We start from the raw sequence: 22,782 nt of genomic DNA on the forward strand, positions 1-22,782 counted from the left end.
GCGTCCTTACAAGGCAGAAGGGGCAAGGAAACTCTCTCGGGTCTCTTCGATAAGGGCACTAATCCCTTCATGGGGGCTCCACCTTCCTGACTTAATCACCTCCCAAAGACCCATCTCCTAATATCACCACCTTGGGGATTAGTTTTCAACATTTGAATTTTGGGGACACAAACATTGTCCCCCTCCATGGAAGTTTTTATTTTTGGAGGCAGCATAGTGTGAATAAGAAGATTATGGCCCAACAGATTCAAGCTTAACCCCTCTGTTCTCGGGGTTCTTATCTGCAAAGTGGCAGTGATAATATCCATCTTGCATGGCTATTGGTAGGGCTGAATGACATAATCCGTGTAAAGCACTGATGTCCAATAAATTTCATCCATTATTATTTTCCCAGCTTTTCATTTTGGAAATTTTGAAACCTTAAAAATGTTGAAAGGATGGTACAATAAATGCCCAATACACCTGTTGTATTAGTCTGTTCACACTGCCATAAGAGAAGACCACAGACTGGGTGGCTTCAATGACAGAAATGTATTTTTTCAGTTAGGGAATTCCAAGGTTAGGGGCTAGAGGGTTGGTTTCTGGGAGACCTTTCTTCCTGGCTTGCAGATGGGAGCTTCTTGCTGCATCTGCTCATGGCCTTCTTGTCTATGTGAGCGACTCCTGGTGTCCCTGCCTCTTCTTATAAGGACTTCAGTCTTACTGGATTAGGACCTCCCTCTTACGACCTCACTTAACCGTAATTAACCTCCTTAAAGGCCCCGTGTCCAAATACAGTCACATGATAGATTAGGACTTCAACATATGGATTTTTAGATGGACACAATTCAGTCCATAACACGTATTTCTAAATTTGAACAGAAATGTACTTCATCTTCCCACTATATGCATCTCTCATAAACGAACGTATATGCGTTGCCCTGCACGGAAAGATAGGATTTTGGTAGTGGACACGTAGAATAAAATCTTTCCTCTGGTTGTATCTAAAACACTGTGGGTCTATGAATATGTGGATGTGTGTGTATGTAATAGTTACAAGAAGATGCCATAAATTTTCCTCCCTGTAATAATTTCAAAGAACATGGTAAAAGCCTTAGAAAAGCCATACTTCTGTTAACTTTGCCTTGAGCAATTTCTTTTGATACTGAAAGATACATGATCATAAAAGTATATAGAATCACAGCTATGTAAAAATAACAAAAATTGCACCCCCTAAAGAGTTGCGTAGGAAGAAAAGGAAATTCACTAGAACACTTCAGGTGGCAAGCATTTTTTCTACATTTTCAAAATCTTGTCTTGGCCGTATATTGCTTTTAAATTTAAAAAATACACCTAATTAAAACTATACAGAATTGAGAAACACAGTCTAAATATGGGATGTGATAAGCTATTTTACAGTAACTGGATAGTTAATGATCTATAGCAAGTCCCTGACTCTGAGCCATATTCCCCCAAGTTTCCTGCATGTTCACAGTTTTCCTTTACACACTGTACAGCAAAGTAATTTCAAGCTGAGACACATATGGGTATGAAGGTAATTCAGCTCCCAGGAATTTTATATGTAGTTCATATGCAGAAATTCCACAGCTAAATAGAATTGATTTTTGGATCATGCCTCACAGTACCACCCGCTGAATGTAAAGAATCGAGTTAACTTCTTGCAAGAATAGCTCTTGATTTCAAAGCTTGGCTTTGCCCATTTTTGCCTTTTTCCTGAACATCTAAGGATCCCCAGAAGTGTTCAGGACCTCTCTGTAAACTACAGAGAGCTCATCCAAATTCTCTACCATGGTTTATATTTATTCAAAACCTTCTGAGTTTCCTGCATTGTAGACAATTATGAATTAGTTTCCATATTTCCCCATTCTCTACTGACCAGCATGGAAAGCCTCAGAGTGAATGTTTGAGATTTTCTGCACTAATTTTTGCAGAGAGTGAGGGCACGTGTCATGGCTACAGGTGGGGTGGGATTGGGGGGTGTCTCTTCATGGAGAGGAACGAGATGCACGAGGCTGGTGTGTGTTGTGGCCTTTGGTGGGGAGAGGTGTGCAGTGATTCTGCCTGGGCTGTGGCTCTGTCCTTGGCATCCATGAGAACTGATAAAACAATAAATGTTTTCATTGTTGGCAGCGTCGGGCATGGAGGTTCCTGCTCCACTTCTGAAGGTGCTGCCAGCCGGTATCCCTGCATCATGTCCCCAGAGGTGACTGAGCCGAGGAAGCACCCACGGGAAGCCAGGGGCCAAGAAGATTCTCCACTGCCCAGCCCACCGGAGCCCTGGGAGCAGGGGAGTCCCTTGGCCTCCGTGCCCTTTGCTGAGGGCGCCCCAGAAGGTTGCTTGGCAAGCCCAGCAGCGGAACCTGAAGATTGTCCCCTGGCTCAACACCCCCAGAGGGAACCTTCCCCAAATGCCCCAGGATACGCCCCGGCAGCCTTTGTCCCTGGGATGGACAGCTCTACTCAGCGCAGGGTGGTTGCAATCGCCCCCAGCGCCGGAAGAGAGAAAGAACCGAAGGAAGAGGAGGGGCAGAAACTGTCTTCCTCCATTTCCATTGGCCAGGTGCCGGGAATTTCAGCAGCTGCTCCTCGAGAGCCGATGACGGTGCAGCTGTGTGGAGAGGATGGCTGGCTTGGTGGTTTTGAGTCCCAAGGGAAAGAGGCTGCAGGTGGCTTTCCCCTGCCAGAGTCTGCGCGGGGAGCCCCCATGGCCCCTGCTGCAGCCCGACCAGGCCAAGAGAGCTCAGCCGGCCGGGAAGAGTCCCCCCCAGAACCCGAGAACCCGACCCTGCGAGATCCAGCCCCTAAATGCCAAGTGGAGGGGCCGCCTCAGGACTTCACCGATGACTCGGGGGCGCTCAGGGCCTGCCCTCCCAGCGGGAGTGCTCCAGGGGCGACCCAAGGAGCAGGAGCGAAGGTCGCTGCCGGGGAAAGCTGCCCGCGGCAAGTGGGAGCGCATCCGCCGCCCACAGAGCTGCCCTGGGAGTCTCTGGGTCCTGCCCTGGCCCCGGGGGCCAAGGACTCTTGGGAGGAGACTCTGGATGCCCCTGATGCTCGGGGTCACTCGCAGACAGGGAGGCAAGGAGCTGAGCCCCGTCAGGCCGTCTGTGTGACGGCAGGTGACCAGCCCGAGGGGGGCCTGCTTGTGAGCCCCGAGCCCGCCCCACACGCGGCGACTGAGGAAACGGACCCAGCTTCAAGCCTCACTTCACAGCCAGCTGCTCGGGCCTCTGCTGCTGCAGAACAGCCCAGAGAGATGATTTCCGATGCTGAGAGGCCCGTTGCTACAGAGCGGGCAGAAGCAGGGTTGGCAGGACAGGAGAAGCACGCATCAGACCTCGGAGGAGAGGGAGCGGGTCCCGAAGGCGGCCCCGGAGAGGTTCCTCTCCCTTCACCCCCGGAGGAGAGGGAAGAGCTCTGGAATAGGGAGCAAAGCCACGAGGTCCAGCAAGGGCTTCTGCCTCTTCCCCCTCCCGGCGCATCAGATGAAAATGCCAGAGGGTCACTGGGGCCAAAGGATGAAGGCAAAGCCCCCGAGGGTCCAGCTGTGGCTACGGAAAGCAGACAACCTGGGGCCGACCCTAGAGGACAGGAGGCAGCCCCAGAGCCCCCCGAGGGTGCAGATCCTGGGAACCTTCAGGGAGAGCAACCCGAAGCCTGTGGCTGCAAGCCTGACCCAAAGGGGGAAAAGGACGAGGTTTCACAGCTAACTGGCGATGTGGAGAGCAACAGCCTTCCCAGCATGGCCTCAGCACAACCACTCAGAAAGGAGGCCCCCGGGCACGTGGACAGGCCCGGCTCTCCATCAGAAGATGCAGCTTGGAGCTCGGCAGCCTGTGGGATGATGGGAGAAGCCCAAGTGGTCCATGCATCTGCTTCACTGCACCAGCTCCACGAGCAGGATCCCATCCCCCCCTCTGGGCCGGATGGAGCCGGTAAACATGTTTTTCCCGAGGGAGCTGTCTGGGAGGGGCCAGGACTGCAGACCAAGTATCCTGACACCTTTCAGGATGTGGGGGCATTGGGAAGAATGGACCCTCTTCCTGCTTTAGAATCAGAGAAATCGGATTTCCTGTCAACTCCTGCTACAGAGGTCGTCCCCAAAGCCCAGGAGGCGGAGGGCAAATCTGAAATAAAGACGAGGAGCCACCCATCCGCGCAGAGGCCGGGCAGCTGTGACGCGGAGGGCTCGGTGACACCACCCCACGCCCATGGGCTGGGGCGTGATGCAGCTGGACAGGAAGTCCACACCGATGGGCCACCTCCCCCTGAGGAGGAGAACTTGGCAGTGGACTGTGGGCTCACGACCCTCAGCCTGGAGCTAGATCAGCAGGAAACCCTGTCCTGCCCGGGGGACAGCGGGATACGAGTGGCTGCAACCGAGAGGCCCTCACTGTGTTCTGAGAACCGTCTCCAGCCGTCCCAAACGGACCCAGAAGCATCCACCTCCGAAACGCTCAGGGAGAAGTCCCAACGGTGCGAAAGCGAGAAAGAGACTTACCCAGGTGACGCAGAGCTTAAGAACCTGGGTACAGATTCTCCCCAAAACCACACACCTGTGGAACCTCGGGAAGATGTGAGCTTGCCCACTCATGGAGCAGAGGAACAGGCTTCTGAATCAGAACTTCAGAGCGAGCTCCCCAAGGGCAGTCCGTCTGCTGCTCCAAGTTCACCTCCCGGGCACACGGTTCCGGAGAATCGTACGACAGAGCCGCTGGAGTTGTCAGCACCAAAGAGACCGGAGTTGCCTGCACTAGGGGGGAACGGGCAAGGGGGGGAATGCAGTGGCAGTCAGCTGTCCATGGGCCCACCTCCTGCCGCAGACACCTTACAAGACTCTTCTCTTGCATGTAGCTTGAGCAGAAAGGAAAGTTGCTGTGCTGGACAGGGGCCAAACAAGTCCCAGCAGGAGCTGGTTGATGGGCGGAAAGCTGGCAGCCAGCATGAAGAGGCATGTCTCGGGGATGCAGGCATTTCGGAAGCAGCTGACGCTTGGCCCCCGCTCCAGGACTTGGGTGAGACAGAGAAGGCAAGTGGGAACACAGTGGGGGCCCCGCCTTGTCGGCCTGATTCAGTAGCTCTCCTGAAGGCAGCTCGCTGCCCACCAGCTCCAGCACCTGCTGGCCCCAGAGTCACACCCACCCAGGAGGCCCCAGAGAGAGAGGCCGGGGATGAAACCCAGGAGGGCAGGCGGCAGTCGGGGTTAGCCCCACACAAGGAAATGGAGCATCCCACTGCCACGGATGCAGAGCCCCAGAAGCTTCTTGAAAGTTTCCCATCAGCCGAGGCTCAAGGTGCGGGTGGTGGGGCTGCTGGGATTGGTGGGAACGCTGACGGAGGAGACCTGGGGACACAACGGGCTCTGGGGGAGCCAGGAGAAGCTGCTCAGAGTGGGGGCTTCCTCCCAACAGAGCAGTGTCCCTCCCCTGGGGAGGAAGCTTCTACCTGGGCCCTAGGTGAGCCCTGCCAAGCTGAGCAGCCCTCCGCCAGCTGCCAGGATGCCTTGCTGCCAGCCAGAGCGCTGGGTGGGATCCCCAGGAGCGCGGTGGATATTTCTGCAGCCCAGGCTGTCCCTGACTCAAAGAGGCTCCTGTCGTCCAGGCCACCAGAAGAGGCTGCCCCTGACACTCCTTACCTGCATATGGAGGGTGCTGCCAGGAAAGGGGCAGAAGACAGTGGCGTGGAAGCTGTTTCACCTCAAGGCCTCAGAGCTCCTGGCGAAAGCCCTTGTCCCACACGGGAGCCCCTGCTTGTCTTGGAAAATGCCTCCTCCACGAAGGTACCGTGTGGCTCCCCTGCCTCCCTCTGGCAACCAGGAGCTGCAGGTGAGGAAATCTCTGCCGTGCCAGCCAGCAGCGGAAGCCCCCAAGCTGGGACCTTTGAGGGACCTGTGGACTCCATACCCTACCTGGACAGGGTGCCACTTCTGGCCAAGGGAAAGCAGACCGCAGAGGAACAGAAAGGCTCAAGAGCTCCCGGGGCAAGTGCCAAGCCCAGTGAACTTTCGGCACACCTTGCCAGTGAGGAGAGCACAGCAGGTGATGCAGTGAGAGAGGAGAGAGAGCGCAGTGGGGAGAGGATGGTAGGCCTTTCCAAGGATCCCAGGAAGGGAGCGTCACCTGGTGTAGACGCAAGCCCCAGGCAGACCAGTATGATCGCTGCGCTCCCTGACTTCAGAGAGCACATCACCAAGATCTTTGAGAAGTCTGTGCTTGGAGCCCTGACCGCCGATCGGCCCCAGAGCACACTGGGAGAAAAGGCAGGAGCTGGGAAGAGTGTGATGGGCAAGGACCTCGCCACGCCAAGCCCAGAGAAGCTTCCAGATGGGACTCAAGGAGTGGCCATCGCCCCTCTCCCCACCACTCCTGCCGGACTCTGGATACAGTCAAAGGAGGAGAAGCAAGAGCTGACTGTAGAGGCTGAGATTTCTCGTCTGGGTCCCCAGGATCCAGCTCCGGAAAAGCTGCCGGGGCCGGCACGGCCAGCTGCAGAGCAGAGCCTGCCAGGTGCCAGCGTGGGGAAGGAAACGAGTGGGCCTCCACAGATGCTGACAGAAAGCAAGAAGCCAGAGGGGTCTGGGGAAGGCTGGCCGGGGCTTGGGAGCCAGGCCCTCTCCCAGCAGGAAAGCGGCCGGCAGGAAGCAGCTTCGGGTCTGTCTTCACAGGTGACTTCTCCAGAGATTCCCGATGCTGACTTGCAGGTGATTCCCCAGAGCCGTGGAGAAGGGGGCGCAGTTCAAGACGACAGAATTCCTCCTGGAAAACAGCACCAGGAGACATCTAGCCGAGACAGTCAACCCAGAGAAGATGGTGCCCAGGGCTTTTCTCACCCAGGGGCTCTGGGTGACATGTCGGTGCCCACCTCTGCCCAGGGAGCATCTTCTCCCCATGGGATTGTTCCGACTGTGGCCGAGGCCATCAGTGAGGCCTGTACCCCAGACACACTTAGGGGTGAGAGGAGGCATGAAGGTGCTGCTGGGATCTCGGAAACACAGAACGCCCTGGGCACTCAGAGCACCCTGGAGCCACCAGCTGGGGAAGTGGTGGATACTCCCCTGGAGCCCGGCTTGGGAGCAGGAGCTGCTAGGGAAGCAGAGGATGACGTCACTTTGAGCACAGCTGAGACCGGGGCACGTGTGTGTGCTCACCTGCCTGAAGCAGGTACTACGACAACATTCTCTGGTGCGGCTTGTGCCTCGGCTCTGCCAGGAAGCATTGGGGACCCCAGCTGCTGTGAAGGGGCTCTGAGGATGGAGGCTGCAGCCGCCCCGAGCGGGGACAGCCCGGCCGGGTACCCGCAGGCTGAGGGGCAGCCCGGGCCTGAGCCCCCCACTCCTGCTGGCGATGGGAAGGTGCCTGTCTCCTCACCTGCAGAACCTGACGAGATTCGGGACCTGAAGCTGCAAAGCCTGGATCCAGAAGCGCTCGACGCCGAGAGGTACTTACAAGAATAAATTCCTACGGGAATACGGGGTCAGCCTCAAAAGTGGTTCCCACTTGGTTTTAAAAAGTCAATCAAAGAGATGGGTGGTTAGAAGAAGGTAAATTTTCCATATCTAATTGTTGAAATTTACCTGCTCACCATCTCTGGATGTGCTGTGATTCTGAAAAACGTGAGAAGTGCTTTGGAGGCATGGGAGCTGTGTCTGTTTAACGTGTCTTATTCCTTGCCTTGTGTTCTTTTAATTCTTCTAACTGAAACTGTTCGCAAAGCACGAAATGTTTACAGGCTGGCAGTGCACTATAAGGTCACAGGTTATGGTCAATCAGAAGTTTTTCTGGCGTCCAAATACATCTGCTTTTGAATCTGGATTTATTTATGCAGAGTTATGCAGAGAGACCTAACTGATCCCAAGGCATCTCAAAGCCATTTGCTGCCTGAAGCTAATTTTTTCCTGAGATTTTGGTGAAGTGGACACTTAAAGCTTTAATTGGGAAATGGGCTTTTCAGTGGGACATGGAGAAAAATGCCTTTTTAAATATTTATTGCTTCTTTTACTCTATCCCAGAAAGAGCTCTGGGCCCGGCCCATCCACCTTACCTTCGGTTCCTGAGGAGGATGCTCCAACTGTCATGGGCGAGGTCATTTCAGATGAGACCCGAAGTGCGGGCGGAGCAGAAAGGTCAGTGAAAAGGTAGCAGCCTTTGGAGAACCATGATACGTGCCTTTGGCAGAGACATGCTGGATGTTTTGCAAAGGAGGGTGCTGCTAATATATGAGTCTTTATCTAAGAAAGAAACACCTAGTCACTCCCGTTCTTTATACAGGTAAAGCAGTGGCTAAGATAACTACAAGCTCCATTGCTGTGAAAGGAATTGAGTGAGTTGCTTTCATATCTGAGCTTATCTTTGTTTTCCTTAACAGCTTTATTGAGATGTAATTCACAAAGCATATAATTTGCTCATTTAAGGTGTACGATTCAGTGGCTTTTAATATATTCACAGAGTTGTGCAATTATCCCTACAGTCAATTTTAGAACATGGTCATCCCCCACCCCGCCAAAGAAACCCTGCACCCCTTAGACAGCACACCTCGCGACTCCCAACCCCCTGAGCCCGACACCTCCTAATCTAGTTCATTACCTTTTGAGGCAAATGGGCTCAACTTTGCTTTAATCTCAAGCAGGAATGTCTAATCACCAGCAGCAGTCACACCCCTCTCAAGATTAGAGGAGGTTCTTCATGACATTTTTTTTTCTTCAATTCCATATATATGTGTTAGCATACGGTATTTGTCTTTTTCTTTCTGACTTTCTTCACTCTGTATGACAGACTCTAGGTCTATCCAGCTCATTACAAATAGCTCAATTTCGTTTCTTTTTATGGCTGAGTACCTAGGGGTAAGGCAGGAATAAAGATGCAGACCTCCTAGAGAATGGACTTGAGGTTATGGGGAGGGGGAAGGGTGAGCTGTGACAGGGTGAGAGAGAGTCATGGACATATACACAGTAACAAACGTAGTAAGGTAGATAGCTAGTGGGAAGCAGCCGCATGGCACAGGGATATTGGCTCGGTGCTTTGTGACAGCCTGGAGGGGTGGGATAGGGAGGGTGGGAGGGAGGGAGACGCAAGAGGGAAGACATATGGGAACATATGTTTATGTATGACTGATTCACTTTGTTATAAAGCAGAAACTAACACACCATTGTAAAGCAATTATACCCCAATAAAGATGTTATAAAAAAGAAAAAAGATTAGAGGAGGACAAATGATAGATGCAACTGCGAATCCCAGACCTTCACACTTTGCAGCATACCTGCCTGTTCTTTTCCTAAGTGAAATGCCACCCTGTTGTGCAACAGCAGCTTCTGGGAGATTTCATCCTCTGGGGGAGAGGGAGATACTGTGGCAAAGACACATTCTGACCAAGCTGTGCAGCATCCTTCGATCTTTGGCTATTCCAGAGCTCTCCGTGGATATGTGTGCGTGTCTGTGTATGTGTGTGCAGGCACACGCTTGTGTGAAGCGGAGCGGGGTTGGACTTTAAATTAGTACCTGTGGCTGGCCAGTGTAGCCTACCAAACAGCTGCAGGCATTTTGTAAATGATTTATTGCATATTCTACACATGCTGAAAGAATGCATGATCACCTGTTTTTCGAGTCTGAGCACTTCCACCGACACCCAGCTGCCTTTCCTGCCCTTCGAGAGCGAGAGCGACTCTTATAACTCTGGGCCAGTGAGATACGGACGCTGCTGCCGAGACAGATGCAGTTTTAATCTGCATTCGACACTTGTCTCCACTGCTGACTTAGCACAAAATTTCCTGCAGCCCCTGCTCGTATGTATTTTTGACATTCCCAGTTAAAGCGTAGGAAACAATGTCTGACTGGAAAATCCTCCCCTCCCCTCCCCTCCCCTCCCCATAAATGTCATATTAGCTCCTTCTTCAGTCCCTAGATGTTTTATCACCTTCTTGGAGAACAAGAAGATCTCAGGACCAGGCATATAGTAGTAGTTCAATAAGTATTTTATGGCTCTTTGTTTTAATCACTTTAAATTTTAAAATTATAATTTCTAAATTAATATTAGAAACTTCATAAGGTATAGAAAAGTATAAAGGAAAGGAGAAGAATCCACATCCATACCAACTAACGATGACTGGTGTTCATTATGTTAGTGTCGCGTCATCCACTGTTTTCTCCTGTTTACATTCTGAGTCCTTTTTTTCTGCTGCCATCAGAACTCTTTGCAAACATAAATCTTAGTGGCTGAAGGTGTGTGACTTATCACAGTTTACAGAGCCGTAGACATTTACATGATAATGGGTGTTCTGTGCGCTTCGCTCTGGTTGACGATTTGTTGGGTGGTAGACTTTTAGATTCTTGAGTTGTGCTGTCCAGTTTGGCAGCCACTGGTCACATGTGAATGGAGGTGTGCTGTAAGGGTAAAACACACCCCAGAGGTTGAAGATTTAGTGTGAAGAAAAGAACGCAGGGAATTCCCTGGCGTCCAGCGGTTAGGACTCTGCGCTTTGAACTCGGATCCCACAAGCCGTGCAGTGCGGCCAAAAAAAAAAGAATACAAAATACATCGTTAATAATTTTTATATTGTTATATGTTAAAATGATAATATTTAGGATGTACTTGGTTAGAATATGTTACTGAAATTAATTTCACCTTTTTTTCTTGTTTTTAATGCGGCTATCAACCTTTTAAAATTACCTATGTAGCTTTTGCATTCCGGGCTTGCATTTGTGGCCCATGGTCTACTTCTATTTAGATCACTGGGCTCCAGAACCTGCTTTGCCCTGGTCCTTAAAGGAAATGAGGATGGAAAAGGGCTGACCTGCTTTGCCCTGGTCCTTAAAGGAAATGAGGATGGAAAAGGGCTGACCTTTCCTGTGCTTTGGGTTCTTAGGAAAAAGGGCTGCCACTCTCCCATTGGCTGAGGATTTCCAGAAAGAATTCTGAATGGACCCTCCCCTCCAGCTTGCCAGGCGGGGTGACCTCTGTCTCTTAGTAGACAGTCAAAGGTCTCTGGAAGGTATAGACCAGCTCTGTCCAATAGAAATAGAACACAACATAGCACAGGGAGATCAGCTTGGTGCTTTGTGACCACCTAGAGGGGTGGGATAGGGAGGGTGGGAGGGAGGGAGACGCAAGAGGGAAGAGATATGGGAACATATGTATATGTATAACTGATTCACTTTGTTATAAAGCAGAAACTAACACACCATGTAAAGCAATTATACTCCAATAAAGATGTTAAAAAAAAAAGAAATAGAACGTAAGCCATAAATGCAATGCTAAATTTTCTAGTAGCCACATTCAAAACTAAATAGAAACAGGTAAAATTAATTTCAATAATACATTTTATGGGGCTTCCCTGGTGGCGCAGTGGTTGAGAGTCCGCCTGCCGATGCAGGGGACACGGGTTTGTGCCCCGGTCCGGGAAGATCCCACATGCCGCGGAGCGGCTGGGCCTGTGAGCCATGGCCGCTGAGCCTGCGCGTCCGGAGCCTGTGCTCCGCAACGGGAGAGGCCACCACAACAGTGAGAGGCCCGCGTACTGCAAAAAAAAAAAATAATAATAATAATACATTTTATGTAACCCAATGTAACCCAAATATTATCATTTCAACATGCAATCAACATATAAATTATTAATCTGATATCCTACATTCTTGCTTTCATATGAAGTCTTTGCAAGCTGGGCTGTATTTTGTACCCACAGTGCATCTCAGTTTGGACCGGCCACACTCCAAGCCCTCAACAGTCCCACATGGTGAGTAGCTGCCCCCTGGAGCACCCCAGCTCCTCACAGAGCTCTCACAGCTATCGAATGATCCAGAAGGCCAAGACTTCCCACGGTGACCCTCATGTCTCAGCCCGGCAACTTCATTCCTACTGTAACACGAACGTAGGGAATGCTTCTTTGCCTTGGGGGTAGGCTCAGTAGCTCCAGTGGACCTTTCACCAGGACGGAGCTGTGCCGTGGACCTGGGCAGGCCTCAGAGAAAGTCCGGCCAAGGTCAGAAGTGCACGTCCTGGGAACAGGAGGTGTTGCACGTGAAGGTGAATTTTGGCAGCGGTCTGGGGGAGGTTGGGTGGCCACACTGAGGCAGACACTGCTAGAAGCTAGGGTGGTGGTGAAGTTTGGATTCACACCCAGCTGTGCACCTTACAGGTTACATACCTAACCTCGGTTTGCCAATCTGTAGAATGGGGAGGTCACAACGATACTTGCCTCGCTGAGTTGCAGTGAGGGCTGAGATAACTGATCAAATGCAATTCCAGTGCATTCCAACCCCTGGCAGGGGTTAGGTTTCCTATTACAGTTCTGTGGCACGGGCTTTTCTCCTGCAGTGAACTGAGCGGTAACTGTTCGTCTTCTTGAGGTTGAGGTTCCAGCCCAGCCATCTTTCTTTTCCAGGGCTGACTTCCTTGTCTGCTAAAATGTCTTCACGGCTGAAGAGAGCGAACTCTTTCTTACCCCCTACTGGGTAGCCCGCAGTGATCTGCTTCAAGTTAAAAAATTTTGAGATCTTGTTTTATTGTAAAACTTTATGTGTATCTTTTATTGTATACCATATCGTATTGTATTTCAACATAAAAATAATGCTTTGGGTTGCCACGAGAAGAGCAAAGCAAGTCGAAACCATATTTTCTACTCTCTTGGTTATCAGGTGACGTGCTTCTGTTGAATCTATTGAATTTTGAGATTCTGCTAACTTGAATGGGACTGATATCACAGATCAGATTCAATATCTAAGAAATGTCTCTTTTCTGCCTTGGTGACAGGATAGTTTAATAACCCAATCTCATATCCAGGTAGATGCCGGGAGCACAAATATTTTGCTGCTTAGTTTCCCATCTTTTGACGTCAAATTGGCCCTGCTGGTGGATGTGCTGTGGGTATCTTGTGGCTTTGCTCACCTCCACCCAAGGGGTACATGTACACCCAACTCTAAGAAATAGGAGTCTGTTGACAGATGGCTTGGCTGTGGATTTCTATATACAACGACTGTCTTCAGTGGATGGAAAGTCTAGAATTTGGCATTTTGCTTTCATGCCACTGATGGTCAGATGTGTAGTTCTGAATCCATTGTGGACATCATGAAGCTTGTTTTTGCTGAATATTTATTTAAAAGGGTCTCTTTTTTTTTCCATTTGGGGAAATGGTTGGAAAGGTATCATTTTCAATTACTAGTGCATTTGAGAGAATTAAATTATTCCCAGGTGCTTTGGGTCTTTGCGTACACCTAGGCTAAACCACGAAGGGCAGTTGGGTTGAGGCGTTGAGGGGTAGAAGGAGGAAGCAGCGAGGGGCAGCCGGCATCTTGTCCAGGAAGCCCCGGCTGGACTTAAAGGCGGGGCTGGAGCGACTTCCTGCCCTTCCTCCCACTGGGTCTGTTTCTTCTTTCTCTCTCCTCCTCCTTCTAAAATTACCAGCTGTGACACCATGTTTTTGAGTTTCAGAATAAAGTTTTGAGGAGGGCTACAGCTGTATGAATTAAGGAAAAGAAAAGAAGTTACCAAGCCTAGGTCTCTTAGCAGATAAAGCCAGGATGACAGATCTCCGTCCCCACCCCCATCCTTCTGGGTTCGATTTTCGGTTATATTGCTTGGATTATTTTCAACTTCCTTTTGAGAAGTGTCGGGCTATTACAGGGCTATTACAGAGCTACAATGCTGACGCTTCTTTCCCTCGGAGCAATTTTCTTCCCAAAAGGGAGACAATGGAATAAGATGGAGGATTTGTATCCCAGAGACCTCTTACTGGCTGGGTGATGCCTTGGAGAAGCTGCTTAACTTTTCAATCCTGTTTCCATATCTATAAAATGGGAAAAATAATACTTCCCTGTTAGGGTTGGAATTAAGATTAAAATGGAATGTTTCCAAAGCCACCTAGTATAATGCCTGATATATGGTAAGTGTAAAATACAAATGGTAACCACTATTATCATTTTAAACGTCTTTATTCAAAAACATCCTGGGAATTAAGCAAACAAAGAAAATAACCCAAGGTGTCCAAATGATATAGTAACAGACCCCGCAGGAATGGGAGACATGAGGCTGGATGAGTCTTTCTCCAGCCGGTTGACCTCTCTATGCCTCTGCTTCCGTCATACGCGAGCTCTGCTAACCCTGCTCGGCTCACAGGAGCTTGTTACGTGGTTCAAAAGTACCTCAGGACTAACGACTCTACAGATGACGCGGATTTACATTACGATCCACAGCTTCAATCATTGTGAACCATCGTATTGTAAAAGTCAAAGGACCTTTAAAAATGTGGGCTTAAAAAAAAAAAAAAAAAAAAAAAAAAAATGTGGGCTTTATGTTCTGAAGCTTTTGTGTTCCACAATTAAAACACATTTTTTTAGAGGTGAATCTGTCCTTGGGAATAATGCCAAGTCACTTTGGAAAGCTGGATGATGAGGCAGCCACACCAAAGGTGGCAGCCGCCCTGAAGGCAAGGGGCTGGTTCCCTCCCTCCAGGTGCCTGTGACGGGAACGCCACTACTTTGGTCTAGCCCTTCTGGGTTTCTGAGCCCCTCAGCCCTGAGGCCTCTGCTATGCCAAATCTGGATCTGATGCAGGAAGAGCCACTTAAGAATCCCAGGCCAGTTTCAGGGCAAGGTGGTGATTTTCCAAATGAATGTGTCCAAACTCATCCGCTTCTCTTCCTGGAACCTCTCATTACCGCCACTGTTTTAGACCAGGATGCAGGTTCGTTTCAGTAGGTGTGACTGAGAAATGGGTATTTTAGACTCTAGCTGGATATCTGGAAGGAAACTTGGGCGCATTCTTGTCGAGACTCGGAATAGGAATGGGACGAGGGAGCTACCTGACAGCAGAACCAGAATCAGAATCTGGCCCCTGACGATATGCTTCCCCTTGATGCCTGAGCTGAACCGAGGACCTGCCCCAGGGCATGGAGCCATTCTTCCCCGCCACACCGCCCCAAACCTGCTTCTGGGCTTTAGAGAGAAGACTGTCGAATTGAGTTCTATTGTGTGAGACCAGCATAGGCCTGGAGGTCTACAGATAAGTTCCAGGCCGAGTTCTAGTTCTGTGTGACCTTGGGGGCATCACCTTTGATGAAACTGTTTGCCCACCTGTAAAGTGGGGGTATATACTACCTAGGATTAAACGAGCCACTTTATTTAGAGTGCCCAACACAAAGTAAGTCCTCAGTGTAAGTTCCCTTTCACTTATTCCTCCTTCTGGGCCAAAGTACGCCCACATCTAGCATCTTATTTCCACCGCACCTTAACCCTTAGTAGGTACCACTTGTGTACCCCTTGTGCAAAGGAGGAAGGGGAGGCTGGGACAGGTGACATGGCTTGCTCAAGACCAGTGGTTTAATGAGAGTTAGGGCTAGGGCTGGAACCTCTCTTCTGGAGAATGCTTCAGACATCAAATCCATGTTTGGATCCCTGATCAGTAACTTACTAGCCAGAAGGAATCTTGGGGAGGTTATCCTCTAAGACATTCTGTCCACCGGAGCTTTCTACGATGATGGAAATGTTCTACATCTCCGCTATCCAGTATGGCAGCCACTAGCCACGTGTGGCTACTACACACCTGAAATGAGGCCACTCGAAAATCTGGGGCCGGTTTCAGGGTGATGTGGTTTAGGGTTAGGGAGGAACTGAACTGTGAATTTTATTTAACTTTGATTCATTAAAACTGAAAATGAAATAGCCACGTGGGGTAGCGGGCTCTGCATGGGACAGCCCAACCTGAAGACATAGTTCCTTCATGTGTACATAAGAGGTGAACCGTGCCCGTCAGCAGCATGGATTCCGAGAGGTTCTGTGTGAAGCCCTTGCAGAGCTCAGATGCCTGGTGGTGCTCAGTGAGCGCTGGGTTCCTCCTGGACACCCCTTGACTCTGCCAGTGGGCAAGTCAGGCAGCTGTGCCTGCAGAGCGGAGTCTGGGCTGTATTCGTGGCACAAGCGCCTGGCGACACGGATCAGCAGAAGGCGTCTCTGGCACCTGAACCAAGGATGTTCACCACCGGGCCGACCGGAGGCCTTGGCTAAGCCAGTGCAACCTCACACACAGGCCTGGTAAGGAGGCCTGGGTAACCTGGTCAACTGGCTCCAAACACTTAATCTAGAGCTCTCTGTGCCTACCCATCCCCACTGGCCACACCTGCAAGGGTGCCCATCTGGGCTGGGAGGGAGCTGACGTGGGTCCACAGCAGAGAAGTGTTTGCCAATTGCCGTCTCTGTACCGATCTTGTCCCAAGAAACTGGCAGGGTGGGAAAGAAGCTTACTGTGGGGTGTGCAAGGTCAGAGGCCGCAGCTAACTGCATCTCGGCCTCCCCTTTCTTCTCAAGCATGTTAAGTCGTCAGGTGTTAAATATTTCAGCAGCCTGCTGAATCAGAGGTAGACCGCGCAAGTGTTTCTTTGTTTCCAGGGAAGGCACTGTAAGGGGTCTGATTACTGAGACTTTTAATGCCTTTTCCTTTTGTAAGGTGGTCAGAGGGTGTCTGGGAAGAAAAACCTCAGGGGAGGGGTGCACCTGTGCCCTGGGAGTGGGCGGGGTGCGCAGAGAGAGGACCGCAGTGTGCAGCGGACACGGTCAGCACTGAGTCCTCAGGCCAGGAGCACCCGTAGGTGGAGGGAAGCAGGGCCCCGAGACATGGGCATGGAGGACGGGGGGGGAGGACGTGAGGCTGAGGGTGAAATCAGGCTGGAGGGAGGGGAGCGTTAGGTCCTGGAGTTCAAATCCTGATCGCCCGCTCTTGGGCCTTGTTGGGTGATTGGGTCACTTCTCCAAGCCTCAGCTTCTTCACGGATAGATGGCCAATGATGTCTCCTGGGGCTTAAAGGAAGGTTAAAGGTGATTCGAGGAGGCAAGATACAGAGTACCCTGCACAAGCCAGCTTCCCATAGCCAGGAGCTGTGACGGCAGAGCTGTAGACAAGGTCCCTGAGCTGCGGGGCCTCCTGAAGGCAGCTCCATCCCCATAGCGGGCTCAGGCCCCCAGCAGGTGTGCAGCCAGGCCAGGTGCTTAGAAGGCAAGCCAAGGTCTCCCCCTTAGGGAGGAGCTAGGACACTGGGCACCCCTCCTCCCTTGGATAGAGGGTTGGGGTGAATCGGCAGGTGGGCAGTCGGTGGGCAGGCACTGCGGGGGAGTGACGCGTGCGGTTTGCTGACTCCCAGCCCGGTGCTCGGCACCCTCCCTCCGGAGGGATCAGGTGGTTCACTGGTTCCCGCCACTCACTGTGCGCCTTCACGCCTTTGCCAAGCGACTGCACTTCCTTCCCCTCCCTGCGCCGCAGTGTCCTCTGACGCTAGATCAGGAGGTGGGTGTCATGAGCCTGAATTCCCCGTCTAGAAATGTTTGGTGGGACACATGGTGATGGTCACCTCTATAGAAAGTGGGTGTCGGCCTCTGGCCAAGAGAAGAAGTCAGGATCTTGTTTCTTTGGGAAGGTCAGACTTGCAGATGCGGCTCTTGGTTACCCAGCACCCGATACTCTGCGTGGCACACAGTGGGCGCTCCGTGAGCCTTTGCTGAATAATTCATCTCAACTCACTATCTGTTGGAGGCTTTCTGTCTGGGAAAACCAGATCAGGTGGTACTCCAGGAGGCAGATGGACAGGTCTAACTTCTGAATCTGCCATTAGACTCTCCAACCTCAAGCAAATTCCTTAGCTACTCTAAGCCTCAGTTTCCTCACCTGTAAAATGTGTATAATGCTACACTACAGACAGATATTAGGGAGATCACATAAAAATAATGTGTGTTAAAAGCTTAGCCGAGTGCCTGTCTGGCATGCAGTAAGGACTTAATCAGGGGTAATTTTTGTTATTACTGCTGTTTTTACTACTATCATCATTTGTGCTTTTTTATTTTTTACATCTTTATTGGAGTATAATTGCTTTACAATGGTGTGTTAGTTTCTGCTTTATAACAAAGTGAATCAGTTATACACATACATATGTTCCCATATCTCTTCCCTCTTGCGTCTCCCTCCCTCCACCCTCCCTATCCCACCCCTCTAGGTGGTCACAAAGCACCGAGCTGATCTCCCTGTGCTATGCGGCTGCTTCCCACTAGCTATCTATTTTATGTTTGGTAGTGTATATATGTCCATGCCACTCTCTCACTTTGTCACAGCTAGACACAGACCTACTAAAGAATGGACTTGAGGATATGGGGAGGGGGAAGGGTAAACATTTGTGCTTTGACACAAGGACTCCTGGAAATTTGCTGAAGTTCATTTGCATCTCCCCTGGATTCTTTGGAAGGTGTCATGACCCATTAAAGCTACCTCTCGAACTGTGGCTGACATCCTCCCCACTGGAGTGGCCCTCAGTGTTGCAACATTGTATTTGATGCAAGGTCAAGCCATCAGGCACACGTGGGGAATGCCTTCTCTCCCTAGGGGAAGCTAGGGCTTTGTGGTTAACCTCTTGCCAAGAATGGCTGCAAAGAGGCTGAAACCTAACATTTGTGGCAGGGATGGAGCGCCTGTGTGGGTGAGCCCAGCGGAGTCTGCACCAGCTGAACGCAAGCTCTGAGTGTGTCTTATGGGTCAAACTGCCCGACTACTTAGTACGACGTTTTGAGCTGCTGGCCCATCCCAGACTCCTAGAGGAAGGGGCAGGGATGAAAGTTGTCTGGCCGCCTGACTTCCAGATGCTGCAGCACAGGAGCTGGGGAAGGAGACCCCCTCCTGGCAGGTGACCAAGCGGCTGGTATTTCAGTGGGCGTGGCCAGAGTTGTCAGAAAGTGAGGATTTGGATGAGGGGAGAGTGCCAAGCTTGGGCTTGAGGTCTCAGTTTAGGCCAGACTGCCTTTCAGGGCCACCTTTGAAGGATGTCTGGGGCACAGTCCCTGGCTCCTGAGGCCTGGCTGCGGGGATGCTCATCCTTTGAGACAGGTACCACCCATGCCTGGCTCAGGCATTCGTAGTCCTGAAACAACTGAACCAGAGGGATCTTCAGGCTCCTCATTTTACAGGTGAGAAACTTGAGACCTCGAGAGGGTGTGTGACTTCCGGAAGGCCACGCAGCTTGTCAGGGGCCACTGGTCTGACTCGTATTGAATGCAGTCCTTCTGGCCTCGAGACCAGTGCTCTTTCCAACAAATCCGCTGCCATTCTAGTGAGCAGGTATCACCTTTCCTGTACACAGCAAGCACCCCAGGTGGGCCTGGTATGAACTGGCGTTATAGATTGTTTTCTGGAGGTGGTGGTAGTGGTCTAAAGTAATCTTGTCCTTGGGTTGTATCCAAGAAAGTTGCATATGCAGGCTTCCTCCAGTTATTTTGTGAAATGAGTTAAACTGCAGCCTCTGCACTCTGCTGACCCTGGCTTTCCTTTGATTGTGGCCAGTACCATTTGCAGTAGGATTGCAGGAAAACCATTATGAGGAGCTGGTTGGACAAGAGCTGCAGATTCTCGAATTCACCAGGATTTGGGGAGTGTGCAGATACTGGTGGGGAGGGAAGTCTGATTAGAGTTAACTCGGAGAAGGTTCTGCTGAAACTTGAGTTCACCTCCTTCCAGCCCAGTGTGTCTATGTGAGCGGTTTGCTGAGGAAACCCTCAGACGATGCTGCAGTCTGTTCAGGCTTCTTTACAAACAGCTGGGCCGTGAATCCTTGGGAGATAAAACACTCTTGATGATCACTGCAGGGTCTAGTTTTGCTTTTGCACGAAGATGGGAAGCTTATGTTAGAAACCACCAGGCTCCTTGTTGAGTCGCTGTTTGTACCTGTTCTGTGGTTCGTATTTGATCTTCAGTGGAGAGAAATTATTCTGTAGAAACGGCCTCACCCGGGAGCGGCGGCATTTTTGCTTTTCAGAAACCCCCTTTGCATTTTGCACTCGGGAGCTATGACTGACCCTACTGGGACAGTGTTACACTTCCCTGCTTCTTCCTGGGAGTCCTGAAAAGCCACTGGCTCACAAGTCTAACGAAGGGCATTCTATGTCTTCTCTTCTAAATTCCTTTTCCTCTGGTATAAGAACTGGAGAAATGTGTAAAGGCAGAGGCAGGCCCAGACTTTAAAGGCATGAGCAGAAGGAACTCTAGCATGGCTGAGAGAGGCTGGCCAGACTCAGACACCCTTGACCTTGGGTGACCCCTCTGCCTGCCTTGCCGCGCCCCCTACTTCTCCACCCTCTGGGGAACCGCACTCTGGTTCATGAGACCATAGAGGCTCAGGCGAATGTAGTGACTGTGAAGCCTTCTCAACCCTCCAACTCCCCAGGAGCACCCCTGCCCCCGGCCCTGCCCAAGAATCGAGAGTTCTTTCTGTTACCTGACCACAATTTTAAGACAGAAGCAAATGTATTATAGTTCGTATAGGATTTCACACTTTGCAGAAGAGGTTGGGTGTTTTCAGCTGGACAGATCTGGGTTCAAATTTGTCACTTATTCACTGTAGGACATCAGTCCAGTTACTTACTTGCTTGAGGCCTCAGTTTCCTCATCTGTAAAGTGTGTATGAAGTCAGCACCTACCTCCGGAGGACTGTGTGATAGTGTGAGGGAAGTGCTAGCTCGGGGCTGGCACAGGCAAGCACCCAAAATACGTCTGTCTCCGTTTGAGGGCGAGGCCTCTGACGGCAGGGTCTGCGCTGGTCCTAGTCTTCAGCACAATGGGCTACACATAGTAGGTCCTCAACAAATGTTTGTAGGTTGATTGTGCGTTGTCCAGCGGATAGAGGGTGGGTCTGTTTGGTGCTTCCCTCAAAAGAGAAATACAAATCTACTGGCCAGGTTAGTTCAATAACACAATAACAAAATTGTAGTTGTACATCATACATTCATTCATGTATTCATTCACTCAGACTGAGGGCCTCCTACATAAAGGTCAAGCTAGGGGCTCTAGGCAGGGTTTCCGATCCTCAACACTATTGGCATTTTGGGCTGGGTAATTGTTGGGGACGGCTGTCCTGCACATAGTAGGATGGATGCCAGTAGCATCCCCCAAGTCATGACAATCAAAAATGCCCCCAGATACTGCCAAATGTCCCCTGGTGGGCACAACTGCCCCTGGAGAGCCACTGCTCTAGGGCTGTGCTACTCAAGGTGTGGTTCTCTAGACCAGCAGCCTTGGCATCACCTGGGAGCCTGTTAGACTGTGGTTGTTTCATCAAGTACTTTATTTTCCACCATCGTGTCAGATGGGACACAGACATCTGACTCTGACTCCTCGAGAACACTGTTTTTCTGTTCAGGAAGAGGGTACAGCCGGCGGAGCTTGCTTTGTATTTGGTCAGACTTACTTAAAATTAGGACGAGGTCAAGATCAAATACAGGTTCAGCCGAGTACACGTTCAAGCGAGGCGGGCCCTTGTGTGAAGAGGGCTTTGTGTGCACTCAAGGAAAATTCCAAGGCCGCGGCTAGAAACCCTGGAGGAGACTCCGAAGTCACGGGACTGCCCCACGCATTTTCTGTGTATATTTTGGGTTCAGGCTGACATTTCATCTTAGCGTGGGTGGAGGCAATGGCTGAATATTTTGAAGGCCTGAACCCCGCCTACCAGTATTTCTCTTTGCCCTTACAACTACATTTTGCTGGGTTGCAATTCAGGAACGTACCTCCCTGCTTGGACAGCCATTCATGGAATGTGAGAACTTAGCTCAGAAGCCCAAAGCAGTGATTCCTTCTAAAAAAAAAAAAAAAAAAAATTCCCCAGATGTCACTAGCGAAGTGGATCTTATTAGTGTGAGAGCTGAACTCACATGCTAGAGGCGGGCACTGGTCCTGGGTTCCTCATGGCATATTCTTCTGCTGGTGTGTTCAGAGTATATAAAAATAAGCTGAAGTTAGCCCTTTGTCACTGTGGACCGGTTAGGGGTTTGGGTTCGTAGACACGCAGCCTGTGTGTGCACCTGCCTCTGCTTGGTTGGTGGGACCCTGGGTAAGGGGTTTCACCACTCCAAGTCTGTTTTCTCCTTTGTCTGCTAAGGACAACAGCAGTGCCCACCGCATAGGCTCATGTGAGGATTAAGTCAGAGGAGGGATGGAAGCCACTTAGCAGAGTGCTGGCTCTGCAGCAAATGCTCACAAATGTTAGCTAATATTAGAGTGGTCATTTAAAAAAGTTTTTTGGTTTTTTTTGCGGTACGGGGGCCTCTCACTGTTGTGGCCTCTCCCGTTGCGGAGCACAGGCTCCGGACGCCCAGGCTCAGCGGCCATGGCTCATGGGCCCAGCTACTCTGCGGCATGTGGGATCTTCCCGGACCGGGGCACGAACCCATGTCCCCTGCATCGGCAGGCGGACTCTCAACCACTGCGCCACCAGGGAAGCCCTAAAAAAGTTTTTAAATTGCCTTTTGGTTTTCCTGATCTGATAATTAAGTGGGGACAGCAGAGTGCAGGCTGTCTAATGGGTGGTATTTTGTCACCCTTCATAGCTGGCAGATGACAGGATAATCTTCTAGGCAAAAATGCCCTATCGGCTCGGGTTTCTGGGGGTTGGGTGAAGCCCTGAGACGCCGCCACATTGGAGAAGAAGGGCTTCAGGGAACAGGGGGTAGGGAGGGCTGGGGAAGGCGGGCCCCGGAGGAGAGACTCCTGCCAGGAGAGCGATGAGCACTGGGCTGAGAGTCAGCACAGCTGTCAGGTGGGCACGGGGAAGGCTTGCTCTCCTGCCCTTGAGCTGACAGTCTGGTTCAAGAGGCAGCACACGAGCATTAAAGAGTTAAAACAGCTCACAGCCCTAATTGTCTTCGCCTCTCATTGGGTAATTAAGGTAGGCAGCCGTTAATACTTACCTAGAAAGTATTCTCCTCGAGGGCAGATGTTTTGTCTCTTCTGTTCGCCCCTATCTCCCAGCACCTGGAAGTAGCTAACACATTGTAGGTG

The 22,782-nt window shown here is 50.8% G+C and overlaps 1 protein-coding gene and 1 long non-coding RNA gene across 17 annotated transcripts in view; both read left to right on the forward strand.

Moving 5' to 3' along the window:
* The window catches only part of TACC2 (transforming acidic coiled-coil containing protein 2), a 184,500-nt gene that overhangs the window by 39,310 nt on the left and 122,408 nt on the right, over nt 1-22,782 (forward strand). For 13 of the 16 annotated variants that reach the window (XM_027112815.1, XM_027112830.1, XM_027112829.1 and 10 more), the window contains 2 exons: nt 2,131-7,434; nt 8,006-8,119. In XM_027112815.1, the coding sequence (XP_026968616.1) occupies nt 2,131-7,434; nt 8,006-8,119 (5,418 nt within the window). Of the gene's footprint in view, nt 1-2,130; nt 7,435-8,005; nt 8,132-11,671; nt 11,723-22,782 lie in introns of all 16 variants that reach the window. The other 3 variants (XM_027112816.1, XM_027112819.1, XM_027112822.1) reach the window with 3 other exon arrangements.
* Nucleotides 11,729-13,450, forward strand: LOC113623482 (uncharacterized). The gene is made up of 2 exons (XR_003433948.1): nt 11,729-12,012; nt 12,371-13,450. It is a non-coding gene; the product is annotated as an uncharacterized LOC113623482 (long non-coding RNA).

This window comes from Aethalodelphis obliquidens, unplaced genomic scaffold (assembly GCF_003676395.1).
Source record: "Aethalodelphis obliquidens isolate GAN/ISIS:26980383/991018 unplaced genomic scaffold, ASM367639v1 scaffold11, whole genome shotgun sequence".
NCBI lineage: Eukaryota > Metazoa > Chordata > Mammalia > Artiodactyla > Delphinidae > Aethalodelphis > Aethalodelphis obliquidens.